Genomic DNA, 25,220 nt, shown 5'->3' on the forward strand with positions numbered 1-25,220 from the left:
GGAAAGTAGCCAGGGCAACACCATGTGATGCAATGAACGTATTATGCCGTATGTTTGCTCATGTATGTTTATTAATGTATCATCAAAAATGTGTTGATATTATAAGGACAGTCCCTGTCCCCAGCTTCTGATCTAAAACAGGTGTGGGGAACCTGTGGCCCTCCCGATGTTGCAACTACAACTACAATCACCCTTGGTCATTTGGTCATTCTTGCTGGGGCTGATGAGAGTTGTAGTTCAGCAATATCGGCTGAGCTAAAGGTTCCCCAAACCTGATCTAAAAAGACACAGCACAAAAGGAAAATGCATGAGGACTCTTTGGTGACCCCACTGAAGCACTGGCTCCAGACTCAGATCTCCTTAGCTCTAGCAAGACCCCTGCATCATGTGCTCTGAGAGTCCTGTAAGGCCTGATCCTGGCATTTCCAGTTGCCCTGGGAGGGCAGAACCCTGACCAAGTCCAACTACAAGGGCTTGTTCCTGCTGCTGAAGGTGCCTTGAACATATTTTATATTAACATTTCCCTAAATATTTTATTTTGATTACGTTTGCTAACATGGACATAAAATACAATGTTTATTCCATGTATTTATGGTTAACCATTATGACTATGGGCTTGTCGTACCTATATATTGATCCCTCTAGTGTTCTTGTGAGCCGATTTAAGCATTATTTGGGAAAGTGGCATATAAACTTGATGAGCCTTCCCACCATGCGTTGAGACTTTCACAGGGCCACAGGTAAACAATGAGCCAACTAGCTGCCAGTTTGATTTTGTCCATTGTCTTCAGGGCCCATCATTGTTGTGAGCTCTCTGGGCAAGGTATGTAAACTGTATTCTGTATAGCACCCTAGCACACTGTTGCTGTTAAACATTCTGTACATTTGAAAAGTACCAAACAGATGCACAGGAAACATTAAGCATTTGATTCACTTTATTACATTATCAAAGTATGATAATCAAATATGCAAAAATCTACTGAACTCATTCACAAAGAGGAAGGTGTGTATAAAAACAATAGCCTTACCAGGCAGTGTTCTATACAAAATACTGTTAAGCAGAGAACAGCAGTGTAATTGCTCAGTCCCTGAATTTCTGAACATCTCAAACACTATGCACTCCACAATCTAGCTTAATGGCAAGAATTTATTGACTTTGGCCTGCAAACTCCTTTTCACTTATTGCTCAGTAGTGAAATCTACTCTTTCTAGCAGAATCACATAGTAGCCCTGAAACCTGCAGCAGCAGCAGCTGTATGTATATATTTAAAAGGGGCTGAAGTCCCATCCAGCACTCACTACATGTCAGAAATAGTACATTTGGTCCTTAGAAGTATTTTGGTTTTTGAAAAACACTCAGGGATAAAGTTGTACGGATATAAGTACTGGACAAATCTGTAACAACTGGGAACTCCAAGATATTTTGTAAATCGCAAGCTGTTGCAGAATGTGTCCCTCGTGTGCTTTTGCAGATGGACAGCAGCAACCAGAATCCAAAGAGATACATTTTAGGATCACCAAAAAGGACTGTATGCTCAGTGGAAATTTGACTCTTTAAATAGTCAGTTTCCGAGCTAAATATAAATGGTTTAAAACTCCCGTTTCACATGGAGACACAGGGACATTGCTCTTTGGGAAACATGGGTTTCCTGAAATTAGATGCACAGTTTGTGTGACCTGGCCAGGATCTACCGGGAGCTTAAGTAATACTTAATATTTCAGACCTGGATTTGTGAATCGCCATCATTCACAATGTTAAGTGGCAGGTATAAATGGCAAAAGATAATCCAGGAGAGCTTTTTCCATTCACACCTGTTACAGAATAAAAATGAAAGAAAAAAAGCCACTAAATGATACTGAGCCAAATTTACTAGAGGAAAACAGTCATGTTACCAGCAGAAGCACTAGAGGGATACCTAATGATCCTTGGCCCTATTTAACTCGATGGCAGCCAGCTGGCACAAGTATTAAATAAACTGTAAGTGACCTGGAACCAACAGGGTGGACTGCAAGAAAGATCTGGACAGATGAGAAGGGAGACATGAAGAGGTGAAATTTTGATAGCACTGTGTCATAAGATTGAAATGTAGAAGGGACACAAATAAGTGTTACAGGGCACAAGTGAACATGGGAGTCACAGCAATAGATGTCAGTTACCAGCTACAGTTGGACAAGATGATGAAAGGCCAAAACACAGATGGCACACATCAGTAGTAATGCACTATGAACATACATGTGGCCTTTGGTTTAACCCTAGTCCTCATCCCCAACTGAAACTAAGCCAAAGCACGAGTAACTGAATACATTCTTTATGCCATCTCCTCCCATCTTCCTCCTCTCACTCTGTGGAAGCACCTCAAGAGTCAGTGGCCTGTCTTTTGGCTTATGCTCCACTGTTCAGTACCATACACACTGACAACACTATATAAATAAAGCGTACATTATCATGTCTCTGAAGAGATGTCACTCCCTTGCTTCCAGTTCTCTGCTGTGACAGACAATTTAGGCAAGCCCTGGCCTTCAGAACCTATCACAAAAGTGATGGTGTGCCAGTATGGGAATTTACCTTGTGGATGTGAGGCCAAGGAATAAGGAATAACGCTGCATAGAAAAAGAACCCCATTACACTCTTTGAAGAGAAAAAAATTAGTTCCAGCCATTCATATGGCATCAAGCATAAAGGTACTTTGGGGCCATAAAACAGACAAAAGCAGGATGGGGTCTATCTTAAAAAACAAGATGAAACCAATTTTACAACTATAATTAGTTGCAGGGCCAGTTTAACAAGTTACATTTGCAACCAAACCCTTGCCAAAATAAAGCTTGCAGCTACAGAAAAAAGCAAAACAGAATCATGCTGAAAATTCAAAGACTGACAATCTCAAGGTGTGAGGCATGGAAGAATGTCTGCTGGAAACTTTCAGACATTTCTGTTATTGCCACGCCCATAGTGACTGCCAGTGGCTTTGTTTAAAGTGGTCACTGGCATTACTGTAAAACAGGAAGTTGAATGAATAGGATTGCACATTCCGTAAGGCAATAAATAGTTTAAATTTTTAAAACATCTTGTTTCTTGAAGGACCAATATTGTGCTAAAACGACAATGTAACAGTCCACGATTTCAAAAATTTTAAAGCTTGAATATATATAAAAATGTTTCATAATACCAGTAAGAAATATGCTTTCAGATGGTGAGCGATCACTGCAGATTGCACATGCTCTCTTTATCTGTCTAGCCAGAGCAAGGCCTGAAAATTAGAAACATAAAAACTGTAGAAGTGTTCACATCTGTTGTTCTGTGTACTTGCTGACTGAGGGGTCAGACTCAGTAGAAGTTACTCCGAACAAAGTATTTGGCACAAATCTCAAGCAAGCCTTGTGTTACAAGCACCCCTGGTGAAGTCACTGATTGAAATACCTTCCCTTTCGGGTTCCAACACAGGCACTAACCAGGCACAGATAACTATAGAGCAACCCATACCCCAATGATATGCTAAGCTCAAGGCAGGACAGTTTGCTTGTGTTGTGGAATTGCTGGATGCTTTTGCTGGTTAGTTAATAAAGAACATGGTCACAAGCTGTTATTTGGAAGGACAGAACTAGCATGAACTCTGTAATTCACTTGCTCCAGGAGGAGAGATTGTCAACAGATTGCCTGTCAACTGCTATGTTGGCAATCGTGAGGTCACTTTGAGCTTCCTTGCTGTCTGCACAGTGCTGTCCCAGAGGAAGGTTGATGCCTTTTTCTAGGGGCACTTTCTGTAATTGCGGTTCCACATTATAGTTCTGAATCAGGAACATGAGCAGTTTTGTACCACGTCATTTTCCCCTATGGTACAAGGCTTGATCCCCTACAGGGGATAAGGAGCCAGAACACCCAGGAAGAAGGTTATAGTACAAGAAAAGGAGACTTCATGATGGTATTATAGCCTAGTACAAAACCAGCATTTCTGAGAAGAGTTAGCTTTACTACAAGCTCCACCCAAAAGAAAGGCTCCAGTACCAAGAGCAGTCTGGCTGTTATTTTGTTCTACAAGTGTTCCTGGAAGGCAGCCTGTGTTTCAGACACTCCAGATCACAGAAAGAAGGCATCTGGCTAAAACAGCGCTTGCCACAGCACTGGGCTCTGAACAAAGCAGTGGTTGTCAAGTGTTCAAGAGGCAGTCAGCTGATCACAACAAAATAGAAAACCATCTTCTGCAGGATGGTGCTACTATAGTCTGTCAATACTTAATTCTACAGCCAACCGGAAATCTCCACGTTACACCAGTAAAGAAAACCTTGCTATCTTCAGCCTTTGACCTCCACCTTGCTCAGGCAAGGCCCTTGCTCAAGCTAAAGGAGACTTTATCAGGAGCTCCAAGATATACTGTATCTTCTCAAGAGCAATACATGTCTGGCTGGGTATCACCAACTTAATGTAATTTCAAATAGCTGCTGCTGGGACTTCACTTAATACCAACTTCCTTGCTGGGAACAATGATCCAGCATTTGTGACCCTTCAGAGAAGTTATGCTAAGTCCTAATGTTCTTTTTATATTATAGGATACTCTTCCCCACATCCCAGAGAAAAATAAGCATAGCACATTCTTTACACAGATGGACACTGAGCTTGCACTAAATGCAGCTGAGATTAGCCTTCCGGATGTAGGACACCACAGTGTACTATGAGCACTAATCAAAGAGACAAGTGATCATTGACATCACCATTTCCAACAAGGCCCAAATAAGCCAAGCAGGCTTTAAACAGGGGGTGTGAACTACCCATTCTTCCTCCCCCCCTTAAAAGGACCCTCAACTGTCATGTAGAAAGGGGATGTTCTGTACTGTGTCACAAACCAAACAGAACCTTTTTTACATAGGAAATTGTTAGGGAATTATAAAGCATTTCAATGTGCTCACTCCCTGGAAGCTCATAGAGTATCACCTTCTGTTTCTGCTGGCCTACCCACTTCTGACACTGCAAGGCACTTTGCAAATTCACAGTTCCATCCCCATCACCATAGAAGATCTTAGGCTCCTTGTCTGGAAAGGTGTCATAGAAGAATGAGTCTGGGGTCTCCACCCCAGTGCCATAGAGACAGTGTATGCGCACCCCTGGAGGAGTCATCTCGTAAACCAAGGTTTCGGTCTCTGCTCTCATGAGCCAGCCATCCTCAAAACCAATGTCTGCATAAAACTTTTGGTAATCCCGGAGAGTGTAGTTAGCAGATGGCGTGCTGATGAGAATCTTCTCTGAAGACCAGGTGTAGTTGTAAGGAAGCAACCAGCTGGTTGAAACTGCAGATCTCTGCTGGTCTCTGATCTTAAGGGAGCTGATGACAGGGATCCGGTTGTTGTCACCTGTGGCATTAAAAGTATATCTTGTTAATGATCACAGGTTGTCATATAAGGCCATGACCTAGTAGTCATAAACTCACAACCCAGACCAAAACAAAGTTAATTTTGAAAATTGGCATTTTACACTTATTAGGTTGTATTCTTCAAGCCATGACATGATGGGCAACAGTACAGACATTTGGTGCTAAATCTGGCATCTGCTAAGGAAAACTATTGCCCTATAAAAGCTGTAATTTGATGCAGCCTTTCCCAACGTTTGGGTCCCCGGCTGATGCTGGACTACAACTCCCATCAGCCCCAGCCAGCATTGCCAATGGCCAGGAACTATGGGAACTGTAGTTGAGCAACAGCTGGGGACCCAAAGGTTGGGAAAGGCTGATCTAATACAAAGGACTTCCTGTAATCTAAAGCCTTACTTGAGAGAGGATTTGATTGTTTCATAATGGATGAAGATCTCACCAGCTACCTAAGACTCTGCCTCCCAGTCTTTAAAATTAGTCCAGAATTACCTCTTGAACATCAACACTTAAGACTATCAGTGGCTTCCCATAATTATTGAATCCAATCCTGCTGGAAATTCAAAGCATATTTGTTCCAGAAATGCTTCAATGCCTGTTTTGGGCAGCTTTCAGCAGCCAAAAGCTGATTTCAGGATGAAGTGTGTAGCTATTCAGGCAGGGTTTTTTTCTAATTTCATTTAGCAACCTTCAGAAAATGGATGGATTCAAATCTACATGAACTTATCAACAGTGTAGCAGTTAATCCTCCATACCATTTAGATATCCTTTTGCTGTTGCCTTCTACTAGTGGTCCATGAAGTACAGCCACTATGCTTTTTTAACCCATAACAGAGTACCAGATTCTTCTGTGAGTGTTACATACAACTGATCAGCCCTTTTGAGACCAGCAGTAATTTGTGATATGAAACACTTTCCAATCTGGGGGCCACATTACCACTGCTAAGGCAGGCACTACACAAAAGCACATGAGCATCCTGGCATGCACTCAAAATGCTTTCAGGCCACACATGGGTCCTCCCATCCCCTTTGTGTCTTCCTATCAGTAGCTTCTTAGTTTGGAATGGATGCATATGGGGCAATCTGCTAAATGCTGCTGAATTGGGTAGAATAACTCCACAAAAGAAGCAGAACTGGAACTATGTTAATAGGAGGCATGGTGGGGTTTCACAAAGACTAACTGGAAAGTTGGGAGGCAGCCAGATTTCATTAGCAGGGCTGATATCTCTCATTCCTTGTATTAAAGAAAAGCAACACAACTTCATTTTTGAGTTCATTGAACATTCTCAATGAATGAGATTCAGAACTTGTGACTTGTTAATTTGTAACATGTCAGTTAGCTCTGAAACTTGAACTTTCATTGTTCTATTTGATGTTGCTCCTCAGATACTATCCTCAAAAGCAATGGTTCAGATACTGGTGTCTCTCATCTTATACCCTTGTCATCAAAAGGCCCCAATACCTCCTAGGTTGGTTTCCTGCTCCTGACATAAATAAATGTATATTTATTTTTATGACTTAACAATTTGCTCCTCAAATACTCTGTGCTTGGTTTATCAATGCAAGATTCCTCCCCCACCAAACCCAAGATTTGGACATGAGTTCCTCTGCATAAAAATCATGACAAATTTTTAGTCTGAAAACTATTTCAAGTAGATTCTTTGAAGTTTCTACGCACATAAAAAACATGGAAAAATCACCATGAAGGCAAAGAGTAGTACATCCCACTTTCAGTGTTTTGTACTTAACGAAGCACAAACAAAAATACTGTATTATTTTGCTAAGGCAGCTGCTTGTGATGTCCACTTTGCACAACTAGTTTCTACCAATTGCCCCAGTATAAAAGAGGACTGCTCTTCATATTTGGCAGAAGGGAGTGCATGTTACTAGCCCCTTTGAGAATCAGTCAAGCTGTAGTAGATGTGGATAAGCATGTTTGTGTTACACCATGAACCTGTCCCCTTTAGTGGAACCCTTCTTCTGCAAACCAAAGAGACATACCTGATGCTAGTACACGAAGCGTTTTTGCCACTCCTCCCCATGGGGCGCCCAGTGACACAAAGTCCCTTATGTATTTGTCTTTCCAGTCTTGAGGCTGATGGCTGAGGAAGTAAAGAACGTACATATTTCCCATGCTGTGGGCAATTAGAACCACTGGTTCCCCATACTCTTCATACATGGTCTCTATCAGCTTCCGGAGGGCCACAAAGTAGTCTTCATTCTCATCTAGAAGGAACAAGACTGGTAACTTATCCACTTAGCTGAACAAGTTTATTCAGTAGCTTAGTTTTTGTTTTATTTAAAGCCATTTAAATAAATACATAATGCCTATCTTGCCACCAAATGTCTGTCTGCAAGGTGGCTATTTAATGTGAGTTATTGGTAAGTTGCAATCATTGTTAATGTTTTGGTGCTTAATCTCGGGGTGACTTCATACATTATGAACAAATGCTGACCTAGAATGTGTAAGTCACAAACTCCCAGGATAAGTTGCAACTTTCATCTGCCCCATCATAAACGTAATATAATAAGAGCCCTGCTGGATCAGGCCTATCTAGTCTAGCACTCTGTTCTCATAGTGGCCAAGTCGATGCCCATGAGAAGCCACAAGGAGAACCTGAGCATAGCATTCTCTCCTCCTGCGATTCCCAGCAACATTAATGTATGACACTCATGTATGATGTTTACGTTCCAGATCCACAAATGAACTGCCTCATTACACCCTTTTTCTTGGAAGATTTTTCAAGGTTTTTTTTTTAAGTACTCTTAATTCTGGTTACTCCTGGTTTGTTTGAGGGCAAAGCATTGTAAATGATACATCAGCAGCATTGAGATCAGCAAAATGGGGATCGCTGAGCAAAGTTATTCAGTGACTACATCAAGGCTGGTCAGGACAAGTTGCTATTCACAGTTCAACTGACTCCAGTTCTGTTCGCAATAGTTATGCTGCCTGGAGGAAATTATGCCTTTATTATGGATTGCCAGGACTAGCTCCCTTCCAACAATATGTAGCTGATATCTGAATGTCTGCAACCAACCTCCCCTTCCCCCTATAATCCCCCTGCAGCCCCTCACCCACACATACCCAAAAAATCTGCTCTGGAGGGATGGGACTGTCAAGATCAGATGGGAGAATGTTAAAACACAAATGTTTGCATTCACTGTAAACTCTAAGGAACGTTGTCAATTTTTTAATTTACGTTACTTATTTTATAAGCTAAGGTTATACATTTCAAAGTTTGTTTTTCTAGCACCCACCATGATGAAAGAAATCCTTAAATACAGAACTAAAAAAAGTATTTAAGCTCAAGATTGAAAGGCAAGCTCTTCCCCTTGTGCATGTTGTGATTGGTAGTAACTTATTTTTGTTATGTCCATAAATAAATAATCTGACACAGGCTGCAAGAAGAATGGATTTGTTCACATGTATACATCACTTGTCTTCTGCATCTCAATGGTGGGAACTGAAAAACTGAAACGACCCCATTAAAAGCACTGTTTTGCACTGACACTGGGTCATTTTAATGACATGCTTTATCAACATCTACTCTCCAGGATTCAGACACACCACTTTAGTGCCAATTTGGCTTGTTGCAACATCTTAACTCTATAAAGCAGAAAGGTCACAAAGACCTGTTTATAAAGAGCCCTGTAACTGTTTTAACTATCAGGTGACATTCAGTTGCATCAGGGGCTAAATAGATGGACCTTGCAAACTTTGAAAGAGCTCCGTTTATTACCATTTCCATTTTTCCAGAAACGGCATGTTTACATGAACCACAATTTAAGCAAAGCTTTACAGATCAGATGTTCAACTCATCTTGCTACACTAATCCCCATAATGAAGATTGATTTACTTGGTGCTTTCCGCCAGTCATAGGGAGCGCCTCTAATATCCTCATCTCGTTGATAGCCCAAGTCTACCAGATTCTGCACCAGTGTATAGAAGTAGGTACCTGTGGACAAAAGAAAATGACTTGCAAAGATACTGCAGGACTAATTAACACTGCCTTTTATGTAAAATTTCAAGACCCTTTTGAGGCAGTTCCCATATAGTGGCAGTGAAGAATGTGATGGTTACAACATTATGTTATCAGTTAATTTGTTCACATTAATCAGGGTTCAAAATGGAGCTATAAAAGAATGCCAGGCCAATTATCTTCATTAACAATGTTTGTTTATTTATTTGATTAAATGTATATCCCACCCTTCCTCCCAGAAGAAGCCCAGAGCAGCAAACAAAAACACTAAAAACATGTTTAAATCACAATCAGGAGAGAGCATGACTTTTCAATTTAATTCAACTGGGAAGAAATGTTCCAACAACTGTTCATTCTAGCTACTCAGTTGGGCAGCTGAGGGCTCGACCGAGTGGTCAACTCACACAGTACTGTTGTCCAATGTCCAAGAACATAGAAGTAGTGGTACTGCACAAGTTCCTTTTCTACAGTGTTGCACTGCCCATGGGAGTTGACTGCCCCCATTAGCTCAAAGTCACAAGCAACCAAAAAACATGCAAATTGCCCTGGAGGGCTGTTACTTTGTTAGCCATTGCAGCCCAGAATCCATTTTAAAGGATCATAGCAAAAGCACTTCTATATCCAATCACATTTAAAGATTAGGCTTCTTAATCCACTTCCAACACTTTAAAAGGCTCAAGACAATGCTTTAGTAGAAGAGAAAAACACAGTATTTATAGACTGGTTGTTTTAACCAAAGACAATCTTTAAAAAATCAATAAATGTATTAAATAGGGGGAGAAAACAGTCACATTTTCATATACTTTTTGGTTCGGCTATCAAGTAGTTCTAGCCCAACTTTCTCCCTACACTGCTAGTTTTGAATGTGGACAGAATTCCCCTCCTCAGAGGGAAGTATTCAGCCATGAGACCCCTGCTATCCACACTCTGAAGTGGTATAGTCCAGGAGTAGTTACTTCCTCATCTGACGACCATGTGAACTAGGCTTATAATAAAAGGCTATGTTATTGCCACCCTGGGCTCCTACTGGGAAGAAGCGTGGGATTTTTTATTTTTATTTATATAATTATTATTTAAATAATAATAATAAAAGCTTAACCTATATTTGCTGTTAAGCAAACCCTTCTACAGTTATTAAACAGAAACACACTTTCAAATATACAATTAGAATATAAATAATGACTAAGTAGGCTGCAAAGGTATTAAACATTCTGGTTATAATAATGAAAACATTATACTCCACAGAGGGCATATTAATTTTAGAGCATGTTCTAATTTTTTTACAATCTGCCATAAATTCCTGGTATAATAGCCCTATGTCCCCTGAGCTCAAGACTGAAAGGCAAGATCTTGCCCTTTGTGCATGTTGTGAAGAGGGCAGTAGCTTATTTTGTTAGGACTGTGAAAATCATAAACTTTACGTTTCAAAAGCAAAATATGAACATTCAAAGCTTTTCATTTCATTCTCCCTCATTTTGCAACTTTTTCAAGCCTAACTTAATGAATACATTCTATTGTTGTCATCCTGTCAGTGATTTTCCCTTTTCAATTCTGTGACATTTGCAACTTTATTTATAGTATTTCTTTGTTTCTTGGATTCCTGCATTGAGCAGGGGGTTCGACTTGATGGCCTTATAGGCCCCTTCCAACTCTACTATTCTATGATTCATCAAGCCTGAGATTTTGCCCAGATGTTCCTCTTCCATTTCTCTAAGACACCTCTGGCTGGTTTGAGCAATTATCTTAAGCTCATTAGCATTCCAAACCACCTGTTCCTTCTGCAATATCTATTCCAAATAAAAAGCTTTCATTCAGCCACAGATACATGTAATATCTGAAGCTATCAGGATTTCTTGGAGAACTACAGCTAAAAAGACAGCAAAGCAATTAGCACTCATACTGGCACTGCCTTATTGGTGTGGATCGGTGGGAAATCACAGAACATTGCATCACAAAAGAACCTCAATTTGTTTGACAGTTGCACACCTTCCTGCCCTCCCCACATGCAATAAATGTCAAAGACTGAAACATCCATGTAAAATGTCGTTCATGTCACACTTTCTGAAAAGGATTCTGTCTCTCCTCACAGCTGGAATTGCATAGCAGCTGTGCCTAACTGTGTGGAACCTGCAAGATAATGATGAACTAGGTTTCATAATATGAGAAAATGGCTCCAGTAGCAGATAAAAACCAAGGTTCCAGAACACATCAAGGTAGTACATGAAAGTGGTACAAGGACACGTCCTCAAAGTATCGTAACTAGAAGCTACCCAAATTAGGAGATAGATTAGGAACTTTTATTCTAAAAAATGACAGATTAATTGTTGCTGAAACTGAAGACATGGCCCAAGGGTTTTCTTCCATTTGTATAATGAAAAGGCATTGTAAATCGCACCATCCCATGAAGTATTCACATACCTCTAAAGGGTCCCAATGCCTACGTAGGAAAGAACACTTTCGAAAGACTCATCAGCTATATTTGGCTTGAACTTTACAAACTACCTCAGCAAATGTCATTAGTCCAGCAGTATAATGGTGATTCGAGAGCCAGTGTGGCATGTTGGACTATGACCTGGGAGTCCAGCGTTTGAATCCCCACACAGCCATGAAGCTCACTGGGTGACCTCGGGCCAGTCACTGCCTCTCAGCCTCAGAGGAAGGCAATGGTAAACCCCCTCTGAATACCGCTTACCATGAAAACGCTATTTGTAGGGTCGCCATAAGTCGGAATCGACTTGAAGGCAGTCCATTTCCATAGTGGTGATTAGCTACAACTCTGTTCTACCCAGTTTAGTAACACTGGAAGAAAGCAAGTGAGTGGCAAAGCTTTGTGTGTCTGACGCCACATTGCTCTACACTTGGGCTTTCTCAAGGCTGGTACATACTGCTGAGTTGCTCTCTATGATCATATAAGTGGCTATGCCACAGGAAGAACATACAGCCAGATATTTGATCACATAGGGAAAAAGGCTCTCAGAGATGAATGCCAGCTCACCTTTTGGGCTGTCTGGCTATGTACCACTTAAATTTTCTCTGTGACCGTTTAAGGTCAAGAGGGGGAGAAAGGATCCTGGCAGTTGGTATAGCACAGCACTGCATATCGCCCACTAGCACAGCTTAGCTGTTGCCTCCATCATGGGCTGAGGACATTTAAATCTGCTGAGCCCCACTCCCTTGCCTCAGAGGTCATCAGTGGGCTCTGCTGCTTAGTAGTTGAAGGCCATAGGTAAATATCAAGGATGAGGACAGGAACTGCCACCTAAATGACCCTGGCACATGGCACAATATTATTTCCATTTCTGATACTCACACGTGAATGTTATATTTATTATGAAAATCTTTTGTAAGCTTCCTTGGGAACCTCTCAAGGCTACGATACAGCATAGAAGCAGTCTAAACTACAAAACATTCCACTTCAAAAGCAAATATGGGAAGTATATAGCCAAGATGAGGAAGGGTCGTAGTTCAGTGATAGAACATCTGCTTTGCATGCAATAGATCCCTGGTTCAACCTCCAACATCCCCAGGCAGGGCTGAGAAAGACTCCTGTCTGAAGTCATGGCTCAATATAAGACAATTTCCTATGTTCCTTCCTAAATTACATGCTTGGACCTATGTATATTACCAATCAATGTATTTCCCTATGCCATATAACTGTTTATAGGTGAGACAAGAGTGGCACCTTTTCATCAAATTCACAAAAGTCACACCAAGAAGAACTCTCAGAGACTGCTCCTCAAGCTCTGGATTTCTTTTGAAGTCTGACACAATTCAAGCCAGAACCTTCCAAAAAGCAACACAAGAACTATTCAGCAGGTGGAGGATTTGTTCAAAGATATTTATTGGATGTTTCGTGCACATGTATTTGTGATGCTGAGATACTGCTGCACCTCCTAAAGAGATCAGGTTAGGTAAAATACATACCAACACTTCTTTTACTGGGGTCAAGGAACTCCAAGGAAAAAGTCTGTCCAAATCCAGGTACTTTGATATCCACCCCATCTGGTGGCACAGTGGTTCTACTTGTTCGATTGTACGATAGCCTGGAAAGAAAGATCAACATCAAGATAAAAATGCAAGCTGGAGTCTAGACATTTGAATTATCAGGTACACAAATGGTGCACTACAAACAGACTTTGAAAACTAGTTTTCTAATCTACTCCCACATACACATAAAAACACTGATTAAATCAACAAGGCATGGAGACCAATCTGCAGCATGCCATCAAAGGGTAGACTTCAAACTTTGAGAGAGAAGATAAGATTTCTTTACTGATATTCACAAGTGGAGTCTGTTATAAAGCTAGCAAGAAGGGTTAAGAGACTAACAGACAACGTTAAGTAGGATAGTTCAACAAAGCTTCTCTAGTAGACTTAATATAGTGTAAGAACAATGCTTTGTAAACATGAGTTCTGTTGACTTGCATCATTAAGAGAATGGATACAAGAGACTACATTTGCATCTCCAATATATCATGTGTAGTGTAGTGTAATGTTTGCTGTTTTGAAGGCTTCTACATCCACATGACAATTTAATTTACCATTAACATCCTTATACACAAAACAGCAATGAAGTGTTAAAAAGGCACAATACAGGTTGAACAACAAGCAGACTTGCAAAGATCTACTTGACCGTGGTCAAGGTAAACAGTTAATTCATGCACTTCAACAGCAATTTAGACTTTTATCCTTTGTCAGGTAGTATTTCATGGCTGGATTCCTGCCAATTTCAAACTAATACCTTTTCCGACACTGGCTCAATTCCTACATCAAATCAAGTTTATATTAACAAAGTTTAAAACTCAAACCACATGAGTAACTACTAAGAGGTCACTATGGAAATGGTGTCCTAAAATCAAGGGCAGAACTAAATGATCCCTCGCTTCACACAAGACCAACTTTCCTATACTGAAGTAGGAAATTTTGAATCCATTCATGCATGACATACGCACATATTTTGCAGTGTTTAAATTGGAATTACCAGCTGTGCGTATGTGTTCCTCACAAGTGACAAACCATATGCAGAATTCATAGTTTTGTACATGGAACTCTCTTCCATGTTAAAAAAAATCAGCTTGTGTAAAGCAGCTGCAAAACAATAACTGAGCCAGGATTTGAATTCTGATCCAAATGAAACACAATGGCTTTTACGCATATAAGTGGTGCAGCCTGATGGGACCATGTGTCACCAGACACTGCCTACCAGTGAGCTACCAAGCCCCATGCAAGGTATTACTAGCATGCAAAGCCCTAAAAGGCTTGGGACCCAAGTGCCTAAATGAACAACTTCCCCCAATATCAACAATGTTGGGCCCTACGATTGACAGGGGAGACCTTGTTAGTTGTGCCACCTCTAGCTGCTGCCCAATTGGTATTGACCTTTGACAGGGTCTTCTCGGTGGTGGTTTCCCATTATGGAATGCCCTTCCTGGTGAGGTGTACCTGTTCCCTCACTGAGTTTCAGGAGAAATTTAAAAACATTCCTGTTTACCAGACATTGGGCTGAGAGATGCTGGTCAACTGTAGGAGAATGTGTTTGCTTTTCAATATTTCTATATGCTTTAGATTTTTTAGATGTTCTAAATAGGTTTTCATTTTAAATTGTACTGTTTTAACATTTTGCTGTTTGCCTCCCTGAGCATCTCTGGGAGGAAGGGCAGGATATTATTTTTATTATCGTTCTCAGGACCTTTGGCATCTCAGCTTGAACGCTCTCAGATCTCAAACAATTCCTGAGCGCCTCTTGCTATTTCCCTCCCCCCCCAAAAAAAAAAATCAAAATGATTACAGTCACATTTTCATACAGGGCTGAGTCCTTTCAATAATGCTGTAGTCCCACCTGATATTATCTATCCAACAATCAATAACAACAGGAAGCAGCAGTTCTAAGTTGAGCCACAACGTGAAGTAGCTGTCTGTCTTCTTGGAGCAGACATAGTGCACCACAGACGGTTTGTCCAACTTAGCTTCTAACTGGTTACCCAAATCTCCCGGCACTGTAACAATAAAAAGAGGGGAAAAGTTACATCCAGTACTGTTCAGGCATTTCACTGCCGCTCCAAAGGTACACTTGGTTTGAAGATACTTAAGAAAGCACTGTAACATTATTACATAAACACAACACTCTGTAAAGCAATCTGCACTCCATGGAGAAATGGGTTTCGTACAATGGTAAGGTAGCTTGGTAACTACCTTCCTTCAGACTTCCAAGTCTGTCAGCTGATCTTCACTAGTCCAGTTGTAAGAATACTTTCATTCTTGAGAACCTTGAAGCTCTAAAGAATGCATATACTTCAGAATACAGCTTGGGGAGGAAAACTTGTTATCTCAGGGCATGAGAGTTAAATTGACTGTTGGAAAGTCCTATCAATACACTATGCATTTTTAATCATGCAAAACTGTGTCTTCAGATTTAATACTGATTTTATTACAGATTTTTGCAACTGAAAGTCCTTTCAGGGTACCTCCCACCCACATTACACAAAACCTGTAGTACTTTTAAAAAAAAATCCATAAAGGGGGAAACCCACCCCACACACAAAAAAACTCAATGGGGACTGAGCATAATGAGGGGTCAAAGAATTGTGGAGGGTGAGGGCAAGAAATGAGGTTGAGGGGGGATATAATGGAATATTGGGAAGAACAGCATGGCCAACTAACTGAAATCATGAACACGAAAACCCCACATTGAAGTTTTGATGCACAACCCACTTGAATATACTTAATTGCATTGTGCAGAATTAGCACCAAAGGAAGCACCCTCACGGTCAAGCATTATACATACATATATATGAAAACCAAGGTGAAATACTTGCCATGTGACTGGCATCCCAAGAGTATGAGAAGATCATTACATACCATTACCATGTCACAAAGTAACTGCTTTTGAACCAGTAAATAACAAAAAAAAAAACTGAGGATCGATATTGTTCCAGCAGGTCAATGTTAGCATTGTTAGGCTAATACCTTCCTAGGCATTATCCGATATACAGTGGTGGCTTGTGGCTCCATGTCAGTGGGGCAGTAGAATCCACTCCGGGTTTTAGTCTGAACTTTCAGAGAGTTGTCCAAGATGACATGGAGCCACCAGCCACCAACATCATGAAGTGAGGGGCAAACATGCATGTTCTGGGGCGTATTCTACTAGAATCTAGGTCTTACTTTAAGCAAGACCTTATGGGCATAGTTTAGAGGTAGAGCACATATTTTGCATGCAACAGGTTCCACGTTCAATCTTCCTTAGGACTGGAAAAGACTCCTGTCTGAAACCTCGCAGAGCTGTTACAAACACAGCCAATATTGAGCTAGATGGATCCGTTGTCCAATTCAGCCAAATGCAGCTTCCAATGTCCCTCACTAGGCCTGTTGGCTCTCACTATTATCCTCCCCAAGTATGTCACCTAAAGCATACACACATCCCGCGGTTGCACTTTGTGGGGGTAGGCAGACTGACAGCTTGCCATCCAGTTTAAAAAAGCTTGTGCAGCATTAACTTTATCATGAAGAAACCCCAGAGGTCTCAGGAATCGAGTTCAAAAGGAACTTTGGCAACAGCACACCTTTTCTCCTAACCCCCAAACATTTTATTCACTTAACAGCACTAAATGATATCCCAAATGGGAGAAAAGATAATAGTGGATTAATATGTTTTAAAATGAAAATAAAGGAATTTTAAGCTAAATTGGTTCTTTAAATTCATCTCACATGCTTAATTTAGTTAACCATTCTACATTCATATCCAACTTCTTTTGAGGGCTCTCTCCTAAACAAGCCTCTGAGAAGGTTGTATCTTCTCTTTCATGGTCTCTGCAGCACCTAACATATTGCAGGTGCTAAACAAAGCTAAAAACAAAAGCAGTAATCAAAATATAATGACATACTATCAATTCGGATCTGTTCACCTTGAAAAAACTAAGCTGTTCTTCCTGCTTAATAAACCATTTCATTTCTATGTAAATCTATTATACGTAAAATGTATGCATATCAAAAAGTGAATTACAACTGACAGCCACTGGGCCAAACTTGCCCCATCTATTGCCAATTAACAGTAAGGGGGATTTGTGGAAAGATGCTGAGAGATTATTGTGGGTACAGAGCTCCTGTTTGATCCTATATATTCTTTACTGACCCTCTAATAAAGGTGTGGTGTGGTATTTGAAGTCATAAGGTTAGCAACCTCTGCTGCTTATAGTTTCCATTTATGTATCTAAAAGGATTCAGCTTGGTATCATAAGGAATATATTATTCAACAGGCCTTTTCAAACCAGGATGAGCAATTTGTTCTACATCTGAGGCACAGTGGAACAAGACTAATTGACAAATTTATTAAAATCAAATTTGGGACTTAAAATGGAATGACTGTTTGACTTTCTTGTTTATTTTCTAAGCGAGAACTGTAGCTTAGCTCACAGACTAGAATACTGAAGAGTCCCCATTCTCAGCAACAGCACAGATGACGAAAATTTGGCAAAACATTTGAAGAATGCAAGTACAAACTCTTAAGTCTAATTAAATGCTGCTTAATGTACTGTTTGCCAAAAGTGTGAAGGCACACATTATTCCTCAATCCTATTTTGACTTCTGCCTCCCAGCCCTTGAACTAGGAATGCACCAAAGATTACAACTATATTTAGCATTTTCTTTTGATGACTGGCCAATTTGAGTTTTCCTGCTGCACGACAGAGCAGTTCATCTTTGTCGAGTTCTAGAAGCATCAAGTGCTCTAAACATTCTGGATTTCGTATATATGAGAAACAAAGTGTGTCCCAAGCCCTTAAAGACAACTGCATCTGACAAAGCAAGCTCTAGGCCCAGAAGCTTGTGCCACAGCAAACTTCTTAATCTTATGAAGTGCCACAGACCCCTTTGTTTTGCAAATACTGCTAGCACCATGGAATCTTGTGTATCAGACCTTCATCAAAATGAGGGGCATTCAAAAACTATTATTAGAACCAGTCCCAACTCTAAGAACAAGGACCTTTAACAAAGCTTGAAGTGCAGGCAATTGTTATGATCCAGCTAGGATAGGCTACACTTCAGAGGGCAATGAAAGTACCCAAGAAGGAATTAAGATTAGTTTTAAATTTATGTAAAATTCTTGCAAATTACACTGGCATTACAAGAATAGACTTTCATTTATCAAAAAGTATATTTAACATATGATTAAGCGCCACTGGAATTAGTGGGACTTATTTCCACATGAGGTGCTTAGGAATGAGGAATTATATATGCAAAACCAAACTGTCTTGAACTGTGCGTCCCTGAAATTAAATGTGCTGGATGTAAAAAGAAAATTCATTCAGCATGTTAAGATTACAAAAAAGTGGAACTTAAGACAGTTAGGTTTGAACTCCAGAGGAGATACGCCTGGCGCCAACGTTACTATCTTTTCAGTGCCAGGTTAAAACTTTCCTCTTTGCCCAGGCATTTTAATATGTTTAGTATGCGCTGACATTGTTTTAATCTTTTTAATATTTTAAATTTTTCATGTGTTTTATATTGTTACATGTTTATTGTATTTTTGATGTTTTCTTGTTCTTGTGAACCGCCCAGAGAGCTTCGGCTATGGGGCGGTCTATAAGTTTAATGAAATAAATAAATAAACTTTATTGGGTGAGCTTATGAATGAGCAGTGGGACAAAAAAGTGGCACATCCATATACTGTGAAAAGCTTCATGTTTTTAAAAACGTATAAAAAAGACCACAGAAAGCATAAAATCAGTTTAAATGAAGACATTCTTTCCTCTGCATTTAGGAAGAGACTCCACTAGCTATTTTAACAGGAAAACCCATCCAAAGTCAGAGGCAGCATGCTTCTGAAAACCAGTTGCCAGAAGCCTCAGGAGGGGAGAGTGTTCTTGCACTCAGGTCCTGCTTGCAGACTTCCCCCAGGCACCTGGTTGGCCACTGTGAGAACAGGATGCTGGACTAGATGGGCCACTGGCCTGATCCAGCAGGCTCTTCTTATGTTCTTATGTTCTTAAAGTACATTGCTGCACGCTACACAAAATCACTCCCTTCATAGTTCAAGTCTAGCAGATGCAAAAGTATTAGTGTAATATATTCCCAGCAACTCACCTATGATAGAAGTTAGGCTGCTGAAATCTACAGTAGTTGAAGCTTCTGGAAAGTCACCAGGGCGAGTAAACTTTAAGTACCTGCAGCCACCACCACATACAATATATGTAGTAATCCAGGCTGACTAGCCAGGCTCCAAGGCAACCTTCTCCTAAACACATTTTCAGCGTCTTAGCATGCATTATCTAAACAAGATTAACAAGCCAGACAGTTGGACTGCTTTTCCTATCTGTTTGTTCCTTTGACTGAGACATCTATCTAGGGCCGGAAAACACAACCAAATGCATCTCATGCATTTACTAAAAGTACTATTCTCAGAGCAGACAACTGTTGTCTGAGCTCCTTTGGGAGAAAGGGTGGGATATACATTTAATAAATAATAAACAAACAAGGAAAGGGAATACAGATTTACCACCCTGGCAAAAAACATTTTCTTTCCAATATTATGATCATGAAGGTCTTCCCACCTGGACAGGAACTATACAAACCCAAACTAATTTCACGATGCTCAAGGGAGAATTGGCATAAATGGGGTGGGGAAAAACCAACAGGTGCTACCACCAGAAGGCATCTAGAAATCTGATACAACTAAAATTTTGTAATAATCGCATCTGGAAACTGGTTGAGGTTTTATGTTTTGAAAATAATTTTTCCTGCCATTTCCATAGAGATTTGAGTGTTTTCTTCATGGTAGGCAGTTCTCTGGCTTTGTCCTTCCATCTCTAATTCCCAGAAGAGCGTTATGGAAGAATATTTTTGCAGCTGCTGTTTCCCAGAAGCTGTGGAAAAGTCTTTCATTACTATTCAACACAATGAAGAGTTCATAAAACTGCTTATAATCCAGAGAAGTTTACTTTGCAAGAAGCTCCTAAACTATAATTAGGACTAGGACAGCAGTCACATGATGTGCAGATCCCTCTGAAGAGCACATGGGTAAACAAACACTGCTACAGACACCCGACTACAAAACCTGAGCCAAGTAAACAACTGAGTAGGAGCATAAGAAAATACCCAGATAGCTTTGTTTAGGGCCAAAGTATATATGGCTGTGAAAGACCAGAGTCTGAATCAGGTCACTACTGAATTGTTATAAAGAATTCTCATATTTGTGTGCAATTTCAAGAACATTAAGGTTAAGTTGGAGAAGATGCAGAACACTCACCTATCCCAACTGTCAGTGTTTAGGAAAAAATCAGAAGGCCAGAAATCAAAGAGAAACACAGCTGAAGTGAAGATTTGGGGTGGGGGAAGGGAGGTTCAGCATCCACCTCCTATATGCCCTGCATCATATTAAATCTGATCCTCCCACTGCTTCATAGGAATTGAGCACAGACCTTGGGTTGTGTCTCTGTCACATGTAGCCTGGCCCTTATATGTTTAGGATTTTAGCAAAAGCCAACTCAAACTTTTTTTAAAAATCCAGCAAACCAACTCTGCTCCTAAAATGCACTGCTTAAAATCCACTTTGAACTGAATGTAAATGAAAAGAAAAACAGAAGTTACTTTAAATAATTAGTTAATTGCAGAATAAGCAAAGACATCCTTAGGAGTGTTTATAAATATACTACCCTTGACACTAGTCTAGCCTATTTGCTTACAAAGAGCAATGCTTGTGTCAATATGGATTATATGTAATAGGAATTACAAACAGAAAACTGCATTGTTTCAAGTTAATGTCATTAAACTGCATTAGTATCTTCATATATTATGCACTCATATGCTTAGAAAACTTTTGTTTTGCCAGTTTCCAGCCACTACAAAACATGGTACTCGGAAGTCTGAAATGCTTGTTTGTCAAGCATTTTCCCTTATGACTGAAACGCACTTTGTTCCTTTATACAATGTCCAAACATGTTGCCCTGTGACACAAATTAAAAGAAATTAAAAGCAGATATTCTTGAGCCCCAAGTTCCAGATATGCCTTGATGCTATCAGCATATTGCCCAAGAACAAGCACTCCCTGCTTGCAACCACAACTCATTTGTGCATGGTTACATTTCAAGATATTATACATGATAGATTTTAGCTGTGTCTCTAACAATGGAATATTTAAGAAGTGAACTGTAATACCACATTAGCTTAAACAGTTAAGAAATCCTGTATAATACCTAAATAGAACCGGCAATATCAGAGGTGAATGTTGTTCCTAGACACTAAAAACTTTTACCTACACCAGCTTTTACTATGTCTAAAAAATCACAAGTTCCGTTTAAGGAAAGAGGATTCTACTATTAAACTTAAGGTTTCCTTTGATCTCACTGCTGAATACAGGTAAGGAAAGTGAAAACATAAGACCATTCTGTTCAGCATACTGTAGGTGCAGAAAAAAGGAGCACATAAACACTGGGAGCAAGGCAATACTACCATCATTAACTGAGTATACACCAGTAGTTTTCAAACAGAGTCCTGGGGAACTCTGGGGTTACTCCTCAATGAGAAAAATCAATAATGGCAGACATGTTGTTCTGAATGGCAGTAATCCATTCCCATTGATCTTTTGCTACAATGTGCAATCAAATGAGTGTGCTGCTCTTCAACTAGTGGGACGTGGCCAAACTTAAGATGGGCAACACGAGTGGCAATTTCACATGCTTTGCTTTTTAATGCCTTAGAATTCCAGTTTGGTGGAAATACTGAGAGTTTCACATTATTTATCAGTAATGTTCTTATACTGCTTAACATACATGATCCCTAAGAGATTTATTTAGAAGCATTTAAAATATTTCAAAAATCTCTAACATGCTTATCATATTTATATTGTTAGAGATCTCTAACAACAACACAACTCACAGAGTTACAATTTCTAAGGCTTCCTAGAGATAAATAACTTATGCTGTACTCTGCAGTGACGGAGAATACTCTAAAACAGAGAGGGAAGAAAAAAACAGATGAAAAGGTATCTGTCAAAAGTTAAAGCTGGTGCCATATGTTGCAGATCAGGGGATAAAGGTGGGGGAAGGGACGACAGCTCAGTGGTAGAGCACCTACTCTGCATGCAGAAGGTCCCAGGTTCAATCCACAGTATCTGCAGGTAGGGCTGGAAAAGCATGAAACCCTGAAAAGCCACTGCCATTCAGAGTAGACAATCTAGATGGGTCAATGGTCTGACTCAATGTAAGGTAGCTTTCTTATGTTCAAAGCAGTACTTGAGTTAAAGGAGGCCAAGCCCCTGAGCTAGTGTTATTGGAAAGCTACAGGGAGCACAATTTAGCTAAACTGGGAGGGGCTTGTGGATTTCACTGAGGGCCTCCTATCTTTCCCCATAACAAGTACTGGTTTCAGAACTAATGAAGCTGAAGACAGCCGTTCTAAAACAAAACTGTGACTCCATACAGGGCATGGGGCAAAGTCTCAGGGGCCTGTATGAACAGAATATTTATTTATGAATTTATTTATTTATTATTTGATTTATATCCAGCACTTCCTCCCAGCAGGAGCCCAGGGTGGCAAAGTATGAGCTCTAGAATGTGAGAGAGAACTTTCTGTAACACTTCAACATTCCTTGGCAGAGAGGTTGATGTGGAAAAGGTTTCCTGAAGGTAGAAAGTTTGATAATGAGTGGTACAGATCATGTTTCACAAAAATATTTCACGGCCAGGGCTGTGGAGTCGGTACGCCAAACCTTCAACTCCGACTCCTCTATTTTTCTACTGTCCGGCTCCGACTCCACCCCCTCTATTTTTCTACTGTCCAACTCCGACTCCACCCAAAACTGCTTCTTGTCAATCAAAATTTATTTGGAAGTCAGAGTCAGTACATTTCTACCTACTCCGACTCCTCCCAAAATTGCTCCTGACTCCAACTCCACCCAAAATTGCTCCCGACTCCAACTCCACAGCCCTGTTCACAGCACCACGGAAAGTGCTTAAAAGCCAAAGAAAAGTACAACAGCAAGGAAGCATACAGAGAAGGAAACTACAATTAAGAAAGGCAATATGACTGGAGCACAGCCTGGATTGTGATTCCCCAGTGCAAAGTAGATTAAATGTGGGTCATGCATGCTGTTTCTTAAAAGCAAATGTGGACATGTTCCAAAGATATGTAAAAGAGAAGGAACCTGTGGTGGTGACAACAGACAGTCCACCACAAAATTATGCTCAGTATCCCATATTAAAAGTTATCAAAACTTCACCACCGCAAGTGTACTATGGCCACACCTGAAGCCACAGAGCAGTCAGTCAATCATTACTTTATCACTGAAACTAGTCACTATAGCATGTTCTCTGCCTCCATAGCTAACTACCAGTCTGAGAGTCAGTTATTTAGATTCAAAGATTTGAAGATGCAGGAAGAACAAACTGAATGGATCACGGAAAGAGTCTTTTCCTACTAAGTAAAGCAATTCCAGTTATTCAAGAAAACTGTGAAGACCAAGAAGTACTCAAAGAAAAAAGTATGTGACTTTACTCCATAAAATGAGATGAGCATGGTTGTTTGTGAACAACCTGCTGCCAAGAACTATTGCACTTGTACGCATAGAACAGGTGGTGGAGATAAAACCTAACATGTAAAATTATGCAAGTCAGGAAACCAAAGTTATCACAAGAAGTTCTGCAGTCTCTCGCAGTATGAGCTGGTAGGTCTTTGACCATAAGCCAAGGGTCGATTTACTTTCATCTTTTGAAATTCCTCACTTTAAAATATTTGGAAGCCTGCAGAAAAACTTATAGAAAGAGTACTGTATAGTTGGTGAAGAAGTTATGCAACTTAAGAAACAGAACATTAACAAGATTGTTGGCTTTGTTCATTTTTTAGTAGTCCATTAACTTGTTGATGCATACAAGGACCTCTTTCAACCTATGCATATCATAGCAACCAAGAAAAATAAAATATACTGTTTTCTGGGGTAGACTTTTTTTAATCCCCAAGCAATTTCCAAACTGACTTGGGGTAGTATGGGGTATTTTTCAATTCAAGTCAATTTAATGTGTCTTGAGGTGACAAAACGTCCCAAAATAAAGCCCTATGTGTTATGTCAGAAGGAGTGTATTTATCTGCTTCCCTGGGTTGTTTTGTGCTTGAAAAACCACACAGGACATTTTTTATCCCATAGGTTAACAAATGGATGGGATAAAAAAGCACCCCAATGGGAAAAATCAATAGATGGTATTTTTGTCACAGTTGTTTTTCATTTACAGAATAATTTAAAATGGTTGAAATTTTGGGGGCATTATTAGGACAACTATGTTGTAGGCCTACTTCTGTATAAAACCTGCAATGAACAGTGATCCCAGGGTGTATTTCAATTCATTTTCTTGTTAAATAGTAAATGAAAGTAAAAGATTTTAACACTTTTTTTAATCATTAATTTAAAAATCTGGAACAACCTCAAGTGGCAATAAAAATATGTAACAGTGTTTCTTTCCAGTTCTCTTTAAGACACATCACCACACAGCAGTATTCTGTCATTTGTTCTTCAAGGAAAACACTGAAAATAAATATTCACAGTTAGACAGTGTTCCAAGACAATGGTGAGTAGGAACTGCTAGTGAATGCTTCAACAATCACTCGAATTTTCAAGTCCAAATCCAGTAGCACACAAACTCAACAACAATTTCCTAAGAAGCTTTAAGCATTTATAATGGATGTAGCCTTATTTGCAAATTTATAAGGACTCTTCCACCCCCTGCTTTTCCCTGTATTGCATCTGAGATCAGACAGCCATGGGGTCCCTCACAGAAAAACCTAACAAGTGGTTTGTGCCCAATTCACATAGAGACAGGAACTTCATGCTCTCCTGGACCAGGAACCAGCATTAGATTTATTACTATTATTTTGAACCTTCACATAAATAAGATACATTAAC

General features: G+C 40.0%; 1 protein-coding gene across 1 annotated transcript in view; it reads right to left on the reverse strand.

Moving 5' to 3' along the window:
* Positions 1 to 917: 917 nt before the first annotated feature.
* The window catches only part of PLA2G15 (phospholipase A2 group XV), a 28,500-nt gene continuing 4,197 nt past the window's right edge, over positions 918 to 25,220 (reverse strand). The window contains exons 2-6 of the mRNA XM_061593743.1: positions 15,177 to 15,333; positions 13,262 to 13,380; positions 9,215 to 9,313; positions 7,359 to 7,583; positions 918 to 5,343 (exon numbers count right to left, since the gene is read on the reverse strand). Of these exons, the coding sequence (XP_061449727.1) occupies positions 4,832 to 5,343; positions 7,359 to 7,583; positions 9,215 to 9,313; positions 13,262 to 13,380; positions 15,177 to 15,333 (1,112 nt within the window). The 3' untranslated portion in view covers positions 918 to 4,831. The remainder of the gene's footprint in view (positions 5,344 to 7,358; positions 7,584 to 9,214; positions 9,314 to 13,261; positions 13,381 to 15,176; positions 15,334 to 25,220) is intronic.

Source organism: Rhineura floridana, chromosome 13 (assembly GCF_030035675.1).
Source record: "Rhineura floridana isolate rRhiFlo1 chromosome 13, rRhiFlo1.hap2, whole genome shotgun sequence".
Lineage (NCBI taxonomy): Eukaryota > Metazoa > Chordata > Lepidosauria > Squamata > Rhineuridae > Rhineura > Rhineura floridana.